This window comes from Lytechinus variegatus, chromosome 15, assembly GCF_018143015.1.
Source record: "Lytechinus variegatus isolate NC3 chromosome 15, Lvar_3.0, whole genome shotgun sequence".
Classification (NCBI taxonomy): Eukaryota; Metazoa; Echinodermata; class Echinoidea; order Temnopleuroida; family Toxopneustidae; genus Lytechinus; species Lytechinus variegatus.
In genome coordinates this window covers 1,254,188-1,266,842 of record NC_054754.1, presented here as the reverse complement: position 1 = coordinate 1,266,842, position 12,655 = coordinate 1,254,188, and the positions used below count along the sequence as shown (strand labels likewise).

The 12,655-nt window shown below is 32.8% G+C and overlaps 1 protein-coding gene across 2 annotated transcripts in view; it reads right to left on the bottom strand.

Annotated features, from left to right (window-relative positions):
* LOC121428663 (kynurenine--oxoglutarate transaminase 3-like) overlaps positions 1 to 12,655 on the bottom strand; it is a 32,118-nt gene continuing 19,463 nt past the window's right edge. For both annotated transcript variants that reach the window (XM_041625448.1, XM_041625450.1), the window contains 10 exons: positions 11,860 to 12,009; positions 10,795 to 10,884; positions 9,046 to 9,168; positions 7,434 to 7,554; positions 6,109 to 6,185; positions 5,077 to 5,166; positions 4,515 to 4,701; positions 4,034 to 4,104; positions 3,089 to 3,175; positions 1 to 2,281 (listed from right to left, as the gene is read on the bottom strand). In XM_041625448.1, the coding sequence (XP_041481382.1) occupies positions 2,216 to 2,281; positions 3,089 to 3,175; positions 4,034 to 4,104; positions 4,515 to 4,701; positions 5,077 to 5,166; positions 6,109 to 6,185; positions 7,434 to 7,554; positions 9,046 to 9,168; positions 10,795 to 10,884; positions 11,860 to 12,009 (1,062 nt within the window). In that variant the 3' untranslated portion in view covers positions 1 to 2,215. The remainder of the gene's footprint in view (positions 2,282 to 3,088; positions 3,176 to 4,033; positions 4,105 to 4,514; positions 4,702 to 5,076; positions 5,167 to 6,108; positions 6,186 to 7,433; positions 7,555 to 9,045; positions 9,169 to 10,794; positions 10,885 to 11,859; positions 12,010 to 12,655) is intronic.

Below are 12,655 nucleotides of genomic sequence, written 5' to 3'. Positions count from 1 at the left end.
GTTTTATCAAATATATTCTTTATTTCATGTATTCATTACACATATGCCATTACCATGTTTATACTCCCATTATACAAAGTAAGGTATCCAGAGTAAAAGAAAGATATTCTATTCATGTATCTACAATAAAGTTGAAGAATCTTGTCACCTTTTCATTCAAAATGAATGAATGGTTATTATTTCATTCCATCAAACTATTAATATTCAATTATTGAAGAGACAAAGGCATATGGGATACACAATGGTCCAATACAGTTGTAATCCTTTCCATTTCATGTTATATAGGTCTTTTTCAAAAAATACTGAACTATTCCATCTTTTCCCTAACAAATGTCCAAAGGGATAGATTCGACTTTTAAGATATATTTATGGTGTTGAATAGAAGCCTTTATAATTTATAAGCACACTCTGCAAAGTATTTCCAAATTAAATTATAAAGGATTATAACAAATTATTGATGAACCAAATAAACTCACGATAAAATACACAAAAAAATAAACAGTGCTCCATTCAATAAAAGGATAAAATCAAATTATAAACAAATGAATTTATTACTTCACTACAACCATATACGATGATGGCAAGTACATAAAAATAATTTCCATTTAGTAAAACAATACTAAACATCAATATTATAGGGGATATTACATGTGAAAATCATTCAGTTGCATATCAATTGAATATTATTAACCATCTGTCAACAATGAAAATCTTCATTTATAATCACCTTTTAACATTAATCTTTTTTAATATAGAGATCACCTTATTCCTTGTTAGGGGGGAAAAAGGGGAAGACAATGGTTTGTATAAATTATCCATTCAAACAGTCCATAACAGTCCATTTCAAATGAGAAAAACATCTCTTTTTAATAAATGTAAATGAACCATAATTGTCATGCACTTTGGAAATGAGTGAGTTTAATACAGCACAATATATGATAAAATATGCAAAAACTAAGCATAGTTAATATGTGCATGAAAATCTACACATACCCTTGTTCAAAATCCTTGTTTCAAACCATTTTAATGGAAAGCTCTCAAATTAACATGTATGCTTAAAGCATAGAAAAAAGGGAATTTGTATAAGAACCAATGTTTGGTGTGAGAGTTTAACCGTTAAAATGAGTGATCAACCAAACGATTGGTTTAAATTTCTTGTTTTTCATACGTGTGATCTGATAAGGGTTATTGTGTAATCAAGTTACATGTAATCTTATAGTAATTATTACACTGTTGAAAAGTTGTGGTGAAATCAATTTAGTTTATACACACCTTGATATGCAAACTATTTATATACTTCTTTGCATGGATATGCTCATAAAAATACAAACTCATACACGCATACACACTCACAAAAGGAGTTTGTGATTTGGGAGTCCAAAAAGAGCAAAATATCGTATGTATGTATCTATTGTTTCCAAAACAGTATCTACATTTATTCAGTCTTAGTGAAAACCAGTTACTTTTAATATTTCAATATTGTCACAAATTAATTTGTGACTCCAATTCCATTTCTAGACAAATGGCAGTCTTTATTGGATAACATCTATCTTGGGCAGTCATTTTTCAAATTTCTTTTCATTTCGCTCAATTCAACAAGCCATGATTTTCAAGATAGATTTTGTGTTGAAGTGATCAAATTATTGACTATCAAAAATCATAAATGAGTTCTTGCATAATGCAATTAGAGTATGAGGATAGATGGTACCTGGATCATGACACCACATGTGTCTTGTATATCAAAGTCACATCAAAGAATTTCCTGTAATACTAATCTGATTACATGATGCATTTATCAGATTCCTGGGATATAACATATACTTCAGGATGGCATTTCATCAATATTTTTGTCCGACAAGTTGTCAGATCTGACATCTTATCTTGAATCTGATTGGCTGAGAGGCATTGTTACTATGGTAACTGTCGGATAAAATGTGACTTGTTGAATAAAGCATCCGACAAGTCCTTTCATGAAACGCTCCCCTGGTTTAATTGTAAAGTACAACTCCGAATCAAACAAGTTAAATGCAAACCTGTCATATGTTAGCCAATCATAAAAGAAGGTGTTTATCCTTTACGATCTGCAGAAAGGTGGAGGTCTATGGCTGTGATGATTAAAATTGTACTTGTTAAAATTACATTGTTTACATTGGTGAAAGAAAAATATATATATATATCTTCTGCTTTCCACATTTTCCAGCTACTCAGCCATTATTTATGCCTTCAGGGATTTGCTAAATGCTTTGAGTTTCTCAGCTGCTTTGTCGATTGTGCAATCATCCTGAAAAAGTTTGAAACAGAAAGAAAATGGAATTCAGAAAATATTTGACAAAAAAAAGCCAAATCTTTGATACCTCTTAAAGAGGAAGTTCATCCAGACAATAAGTTGGTTTAGATAAAAGCTGAAAAAATTAGAAAAAAGTATTGACGGTTTGATGAAAATTCATCAAAGAATACCGGTAAGAAAGATTTGAATGTTTAGAATTTTAATTTGTGATATCATATGAAAACATCACTAAATATATTGCAAATTAACATATGTTAAATTCAATTTTTTATTCATCAAACATAATTACAAATTATTTTCTTTTGTAGAAGACAGCATGCATGATATGTCTGAGAAGGAAATCACATTCACATCTTTTTAAAGAAAATGATGTTTGTGAATTCATATCACGTAACATATGGAGGAGCTGCATTGCTTGTCTTTGACATCACAAAATCAAAACTTAAATTGTTTGTTTTCATCAATCCTTCACCAATAATTCTATTTATTTTTCTACTTTTAATAAATAGAAACTTATCAGAGGGAGCTTCCCCTTTTCTCCAAGAACCAACAGATTGCATTTTGAAGGTTGCCCCATAATGGATTCTCTATTAAACATGATAACATATATGTAATAAGAATGTTTCAAAATAACTTATGAATGCATAACATATAAATACTCAGAACATAGTCATTTAAGTGCAATCTTAAGGCTTATCAACATTATTTCACTTTGTGCACAAACAGACCTCCATCTCCTTAATTTCTAATCATTTCAAAACTGGATTGCATTCAGAATGTCATGTTTAATAGTCCTCTTACCTTGATAAAACAGAAGCGGATATACGGCTCTCCAAGACTTTTATGATCAGCACTGTAGAATGCACTACAGGGAATAGTTGCTACACCCTGTTAATATGCAAATAAATCATATTGAATCATCAATAGAAATCTATTTGAAACTATGCTTAATTATCCAATCTTAAAGGGGAAGTTAACCCCGAAAATAAAGGTGTTTTCAGAAAAGCAGATCAACTAGATAAAAAGTTTGGTGAAAACTTTATGAAAATCCATCAAGGCGAGTCATGAACTTTAAAGATTTTAATTTGTGACATCATAATGAAAGGAGCTTCCATTAATTCCACATATTTCCATTTCATTATGGTTCATGATGACTGAAATTATTTTTTTCTGATATAAGCAGGTATGAAACTATGTGTCTAATGATGTAATTAATGCACAAGTTAAAAAAATTTTCAAATTTTCTCATAAAATAGGATGTTTATGGAAAATATACATCACATGACCATGGGTGGAGATTTTTGCCAGATCTTCACCAATGTTTCTCTTTTTTTTCTGATTTTATTAAGACTAACTTCAGGCCAGGGTGAGCTTCCCCTTGAATGAATTAAGCTTTAAACTTTTCATGCTTCAGATTTATCATGAAAAAAATACTTAAATAAAAACATGTTTTTCATTTCATGGTATATTCTCACAAAAGATGTATTTGCGAAGTGTATAATTCAACCTTGCTAAACATCAACTGATTATAGATGCAATCATCACTAACATAGAAATAATAACACACAATGAAAAGAAATATCAAAAGAAAGTACATGTACAAAGGTCAGCGTTAAAATGGAGAGCACTGACTGGCTATGGAATTAGACTTACTCACCAGTCTAATTATTCAGAATCAGTATTAATTCCCCAAACTATGTATAATGCATGGCCATTAAAAAACGATTAAAATAAACAATTTCTCACCTGTGTCTTGGTAAGGTATCTAACCATCTTATAATCTTCAGGTCCATCGCCATACTGACTGACATCCACTCCTGAAATATAAAATCAGGAGTAGTTTAAAAAAAAATCATTTAAAAGGAAACCAAAAACAAAGGTAAGAATCAATCAAATTGAAAAGAGTAAAATGTGAGGAGCAATATAAAACTTAGTCGAATGCCCTCTTGCTCAAATTTCTACTTTATCCACTTGTAAAATTGTTTTACTTTATCAAATGAATATATTCCATTAACAATTTAAATCAGATAGACTACATGTAAGTGATGTTACGCCAAGTGGATAGCAAAAGAAATACATGTAGGTACTGTATAGCCTAACTAGAAATTAGACAAAATGACAAATGGGCTAATATTATGACAATAAGACTGAATGGTTAGTAGACAAACTGGCTGTAGATGAACTAGGATATAGACCTAACAGATGAAGTAAGTAAGAGTAGACTGACCTAAGTGACCATATTGAGCCATCATGAAGTATCCTCCATCTGGGATGATAGGGGTCAGGTTACACTCTCTCAAGATCTTAGCCATCTTATCTCGTTTCTCTTGTAACTCTCGTGGCAGTTCTAAGAAGTAGCATTCTGGCTGGCCAAGACGACTAAACTCAATCTCCAAACCCCTCGCTACAGCTTCCTACAATGTTTACATTAAAAATAAACTGATATCTTACATTTCAAGTTAACTTTGCAAGTAGAATGCCAAAGGTTTAAATTCACCTATTATTTTTGTCAGTATTTTCATATTACCATATTTTGTAAGTGCATGAATAATTGATATGATTTTGTTCATAGTGACCAAATGTATGTTGCAATGAACTACATTGCAATGAATTGCAAATATCAATTTTATATTTTGATCACATTAAACAGTAAATCAGGTTATAATTTCTACCACAAAACATACCCATAATCAATTGCAAGAGTTAAAATGAATTTTCCTAATGGAAATATATATCTTAATCACTGAGCCAGAGATTATGTCAGTAATGAAAGAAACAGTCCCACATACCTGGATAAGTGTTGGACAAGTATAAACACAGTTCTGATGAAGTGTCTGACAATTCTTAATCAGATGCTGTGGTCCTATGCTCCAACCAAGCTGGAAAAAAATCAAAGTAGATTTATCTTTCTTTGGTGGTTATATTTGCTTTTGTAATGTTTTCAAATTAAAAAAAGGGATGGTAGCTTGGCCAAGTTGTAACAAAAACTTAAAGGTAAATGCTAGTTTTGGTAACGATATCAAAATGAGTTCGTACAGAATCCAATGAAATGACCACCAAAGTGTCTGTTTGTATAAATAAAACGTATGTGCCAAAGGATTCTGGAAGAAATTGTGTAATTGCTGAGAAATCAGCAAATAAGCAAATAAGCAAATAAGCAAAAAATTCGGGTAGAGCATCGGGTCCGACATTCAAAGCAATAATTATACACTGTCCCACGTGCGCCTATCTGTGTTGGGGATCTTTGGTGTGAACATTTTTCGGTGTAGATTTCAAGATTTCACAAAGTTCAGTTTATGTAACTGTACCAGATCTAGATCCTCGATGATATACTGACGATTAAGCCTGGTTTTACAGACTTTCTCATGAAATCAGTGTTTACTGCAACTACTGGAATTTCTCTTTATAAAACAATGCAACATTGTGCTTTCCTGCAAGATGCTGAGTGTATTAGTATTATATACTATGTTATGCATGGCCTACTGAAGGCTACCCTAGGCAACAAAGGATTCTTCTTTTTATCATATTATTTCAAGTCACCTTATCAAAATACAATGCTAACACATTCTGCAAGAAATAACTCAAAGAAACAAAGTTGTGCAAAGTTGATGATCAAATCAAATTTCTTCTAAATAAGTTATATAATGAAGAAAGTACTGCTACTGCTAATAAATGAGTAGTTACTGTAATGATACTGAAGATATGAAATAACAGCTTATCTATAGACTGCATGTAGTAAAATATGAAATTTAAACTGGATATCATTTCGTATAAACCTACATATACATGTACTTTTATTTATTTCTCAAAACCATACATACCTTCCAGCCTGTAGCACTGAATATTTTTCCTGCACTGCACACAGTGATAGTTCTATCCCACATACCTGGCAAGGTAGCTGTATTATCAGAAAATAAAATATTGAAAAAAAAGGAAGTTTTGATTATTACAAAGGCAAAATATTACAACTTTTCAATGATATATGTGTATCTAAATGACTTTGCTACTATTTTTTTTTCCATATTAAAAATGTCCAAAAAAGAGTGAACATGACCTCATATCATTTGTCCTTTTGACCCCTAGATGACATTTGACCCCTATCATTATCATGAGGTCACATGTGGTATTACCCCAGGATCATATGTATGGACATGTATAAGTATGGACAGAACTGATGCAAAAATTGAAAAAATGACAGCAAGCTGAACAAAAACTTAAACATTATCAAACAGACCAACAGGAAAAGTTCTCTGCAAAACTTTGTTTAGGTGAAAGAAAAAATTATTACTTTTCAATAATATATCAATATAACACTGCCACTGTTTTTTCCATACTAAAGAAATTTATAGAATAAATTTGGTTATTTTTTTCCCCATTATTTTTTTATAACTACTTAGAACACTAGGAATATTATGAAATAAGATTTTGTATAGATATTGGAAAAGTTGTTCTTAGAATTTAATAATTCATGTCTTAATATGCAAGTAGATGTAAGAACTTATTAGACAGTATGTCCCAGATTAAAGGGAAACCTGTTTTCTGACATAAATATCACAATCATTTAAATAAAAATGATTGAATAACAAATTTGAAAATAACAGAAAAAGTGAAATTAACCAATACACAGGAAATCATCCATGCATGGTAGATTACAAACGATACATACTGAGGTATGTCAGAAACAATTTGCTAGGAAACTTGAATTAGAATTCACTCTCATTTCAAGTTAAGTTCAAAATGCTTAACTAAAGAAATGCTAATACACCCTTCCTCTATTATTCCTGTTTCATGCCAGGTCATTGTATCCTTAACAAAACTTAAACCATATTAACACGCAATATGGTTGATATGGTTGGTTGACATAACTCTTTCTGCTCATTTATACATGAGCCTTTCATATCATAAATGGTATCAAAATCAATAGAAAATTCAGAATTATATGACATACCATGAACCACTTGCTAATTTTGAAAACAAATCAACCACGGAAAAAAAATTAACTGATAATCCCAAGTTTTGTTTAGCCTGGGCCACTCTATATAGAAGAATCCAACTTCAGAACACAGTAACTTATTGCAAAAAAACATTTAAATTAAAAAGAAAAGCCCCTTGACCAACAATCTTGACTTTGTTCCCCTGTACTTACCAATCCTTGTGAACTTGTTATCATCGTAAACAAGATGTTCATAAACTTCATCACTGATACAAATGACATCATGCTCTTTGCATAGGTCCGCAATCTCAGTTAGTTCTTCTCTTGTAAAGAGCTGTACATGCAATAACAAAATAATTCCTTTAAGCTTGATTTTTTTTCTTCAAAATATCCAGAAGCAAAGAGCAACATAAACAGATATTTCATACATTTACATTATTATTCATTAGCATAACTCTTGATCACTACTTGCTGTGTCCCAAGAAAAGCATCATAAAAAGACCCAAAGAATCTAATTATTCCATTGGACTTCTATTCATAAAGGACTACTAGTTAAAGGGACTGCTATCTGGAGTGTCGTGGCCCAGTGGATTAGTTTCCAGACTTTGAAACAGAGGGTCATGGGTTCACATCCCAGCCATGGCATAATTTCCTTCAGCAAGGAATTTATCCAGTGTGTGCTGCACTCGACCCAGGTGAGGTAAATGGGTAGAGGCAGGAAGTAATTCCTAAAAAAAAGTTGTGTGCACCTGAATAGGTAGCCTAGCTTAGCCACATAATAACAATAGCAGGGCCCACTGGGAGAACAGTTTTCGGAACTGAAGTGGCTACCCTGCCTTGGGTAAATATACTGTTATTATTATCTCTAATTCATAATTCACTAAGTCATGACGACATGAATAGCAGTAGCAGGCAGACCTTAGAAAACAAACTCACTATTCATTAGGACTGTCACTTGTAATGACTACCATTAACAAAGACCACTGATAGACCTTCTCTACACTGTAAGACTTAAATAACAGCCCATCATAAATAGCTTGCATACACTTATTAAACTGATTTGTTAAAGAGAAATTCACCCTGGCAAAAAGTTGGTTTAAATAAAAGCAGAAAAATTTGATGACAATATTTGTGAAAAGCCATATAAGAGTTATGGATCTTAAAAAGTTTACATTTTCAAGTCATACCGAGTAACTGTCCCATATGTCATAATCTGTAAACTTCATAATATTGAGCTTTTTGATGGTTCATTCATGACTGAAAATCTTTATTTCAAAGAGAAATGAGTATATATCTGGGGGCCGTTTGATAAAGCTGTTCATAAGTTAAGAGCGACTATAAGAATGACTGGTGAACGTTTCTTATGTGCTAAACCATCGCCTATGAATATATATGTACCATTTACCACTAAAAAGGGTCACCAGTCGTTCTTAAAGTCGCTCTTAACTTACAAACAGCTTTATGAAACACCCAACAGATACAATACTGAATCACATTTTAGGGAAGCTGCTCATACGTGACTTCACAACACAAAACTATTAGCAGCTGTTGGCCTATTGCTGTTTTGTGATCTCCTTTTACCAAAGACTTTATTTTCTTGTTTCTACATCAATAACATTGTCTTTGTATTTTTGGTAATAAAGTTTTAACTTCAACTTCAACAATAATAATCTTTAAATTGGCCATTCTTTGATAGATTTTTTTACAAACTTGACATTAATCTTTCTTTTTATAATTTCCTTCTCTCATTAGACCCAACTTTAGACCAGGATTGACTTTCTCTTTAATGACACATACAAAAGATGTTTACAATATTCACTCCTACCTTTCCGAGTGGGTTATTAGGGTTGTTGATGATGATAGCTTTAGTCTTTGAGTTAAAGAGCCCCCTTAGTTCATTACTATCAAGAGTGAAATCTTTGGTTGATGACACACCCTCTTTATTATTCTGTTGACAAAAAAAAATTGAAACAAACATTTCATTAAAAGATGAATAAAATAATACTTCTGCATAATCAATGATAAAAAGCTCCTCCATGAACGAAATGAAAAAAAAAGTTTCAACTTAAAAAAAACTTTGATATCAATTTGTTAATGGTACCTTGGTAATTACCATGGATGGCAGACTAATCAAGAGATAATATATTTTAGAAATTGTCTGGCCAAGTCCCCATTAATATATCCCGGTGCCACCGATTTAGGATCAATTCAGCTTATCATTGACTACACAGATATTTTATATAACAAGTGGAATGCATCAGGCAGTCTCACCTGCATTACACTATTCAATATAGCAGCAGTGCTGTTTTTAAAAATAACTCCATGTAAGATGAATAATAAAAAATGAAATATATTAATAATGAAATACTCAGCCTTTGTTGACATAGAATGATCTTTGACATTTGCCTAGTGACTTGAAATTTCATTCATCTACTTGTCAATATTCATACATTATTTAAGCTCTTATACTTTCACTATTATCTAAAAAAAATTTCAAAACCTTGGACTTGGTTAAATTTTCAATATTGATACAACAAGAACAAAGTTTGCTGACCATAAATAACCTTCGACCCTGATCATATGACCTCAAGTTCATGCAAGATGAGCTGTGATGATTACCCTTATGTCCAAGTTTCATGAAATAGATCCATACGCTTTCAAAGTTATGATGAAATTTCAAAACATTACCTTGGTTAAGATTTCAAAGTTGATACATAAAAGACCTCTGATCACAATCATACCTAAGATGTACCTTGGATCACTGGCAGATGGGGGGGGGCACAGCCGGCCCTTGCCCCCCCCCCTTTTGAGAGGCACAATTTAAATTTGTAATGTAAAAATGCAGGTAAAACTGAAGTGTTCCCCCCCCTTCTAAAAGAAGACCTTTTTATTGCTTGTCAAATTTTTTGTGGACGAAATAATTTTAATTTGTGGTTAAAACCTTTTTTTTGCTTGTCAAATTTTCCTTGGGGAAAATGTGCCCCCCTCCTTTTGGGAGATCCTGTACTGCCCCTGTCTTGGATGAACGCAATCAAAGTACAAAAATAAATATTTGGCTCTCGTCGACTTTTCATGAAGAATTCTGGAATTATTGTTTTAATGGCACTGTACAGCATTAGAACACGGACAAGTAAAACATTCATCTGGGTCAAAATTCTCTTTTTGGAAGTCCAAAATTTCTACAAGCTGGATATCAAACTTAACAGATGAGCTCTCTTAGAGAGGTTATTCCATAAAATGATGCATCTCTGTGAAAAAGAGCCCTTTGGTAAGGCATCCTCACTACCTTATACCGTCTGTCCTCTGGCTTACAAGCAACCAGAGACCAAAAAAGCTTTTTCAACAATCAGGTGAAAATCACCACTACATGTGTGGGAATGATTATCTGTTTGCACAAAAAGACCTATCATATCATAAGGAAAGAATGCCATCTTGTCATCCATCAGTAAAAACACCTGTTCCACCAAAATCATTTATACATTTACACATTCAAACACTTGGGTGTAAACATTTTTGGACTCTGCTGGAACTCGTTTAGATATAGAATTTATTTATAGTATGACAAGAATCCTACCGTTGGTTTAAGAGCAATAAACCTTGGTACACCTCTAGCCATCCTGACCATCGGTTCATAGCAATCAAAGAAAGGCTCTATGATGATTACCTGCAGGGATTAAACAAATCACAAATAGTTTTACTACACAGGAGAAACATTCATGTTCACATAAGTTAAAATCAAATGATATTGCAAAGAACTATGGGGAAGTTCATCCTGAAGATAAGTTGAATATAATAGAGGCAGAAAAATCAGGGAAAATACTGTTAAAAATTTCATGAGAATTCATCAAAGAATAAAAGAGCTATGAATTTACTGAGCAGCTGTTCTTCTGTGAGGTCACAGATAAAATTATAAAAGCTGATAACTCCATTATTCTTTAACAGATTTTAATCAAACATCCACAATTTTTTTTCTGCTTTTATAAAAACCACCTTATTTTCAGAGTGAACTTCCCTGTTAATGAGTATTTTTACATTTACATTGTGCACAACATGATCATCTTCATCAATCAACATGCAGCATTCCTAATTTTACCATCTATTGTCATAACAACCCTCATCACAATCATCCATTAACAATCAAAATCACCATCATCATCATTTCCACCACCATCATTGCTATCATGATCTCCTCCTCCTCTCCCTCTTCCTTCATTATCATCATCTTCGTCTTCGTGGAGCCCTGTGGCCCAGTGGATTAGTACCCAGACTTTGAAATAGAGGGTTGTGGGTTTGAATCCCAGCCATGGTGTAATTTCCTTCAGCAAGAAATTTATCCACATTATGCTGCACTCGACCCAGGTGAGGTGAATGGGTACCCGGTAGGATTTATTCCTTGAATGCTTTAGCGTCTATTAATATGGCAGCTCAGCTACAGCCAGGAAATCTGTTTGCACTGATACCAAGTATCAAAGCGAAGTTGAGTATGTGCACAGAGTAACTGTGCTATACATGAATTAATGGACATATTATTTATCATGACCACACCCACCAACACACAAATACTTACATACACATGTATCTCAGCTAATGCAATAACCTACCCGACCACCCCCCTTCCCCTCCCATCCTCTTTACTCACCTCATCACCAGGGTTAACATGGCTGTTGATTGCATAGTAGAGAGATCCGTACGCACCTACTGATACCAATACACCTGTCATTGGATCTACCTCACGACCCATGAACTTGGTATACATAGCAGCAATGGCATTCACAAGTCTGGCATGGCCCTGAAATACATATCATAAAGTGGCGATACAGATGTTAATCAAATTATGGGATGAAATCAATCAAATGACCACTGATTTTAGTTAACTGGAGAATTTGGTTTTACAGACTGAACAGTCATTGCTTTGAGATGAAGATGGTTTAACAATGATCAACATTATTATCTTTCTTACAAAGTTGCACTGTTAGTTTATAAGTTTATGCATAAAATGGAACCCGAATACCTCTAGTGTTTGCTTAGATCCCCTCACCGGCCACATTATAGACTTCGGTCTAGTGAAGACACTACAATTTTACACATTCCTAGAGTTGTTTCAAAAGGGGGGGAGTTAGTTTTGATTTTTGCGGTCCCAAATTATGGAATAGTTTACCAATTCACCTTCGATCCTGCACTTCTATTGAATCGTTTATAAGACATTTAAAAACAAATTTATTTTTGTTGTAGTGTAACTGTAATATTGGAGAGCAATTTATACAATGAGCATAGCAATTTCAGTTGATTATATATGCTATATAAGTACCAATTTTTTATTATTATTATAATATCTTATAAAATACACATCATTTGCTTTGGCATTTGAATAGATATATGTAATCTTATCTTTTAAACAGTCCAAATTCCCTCTACTATGTTAGAACTGTACCGAA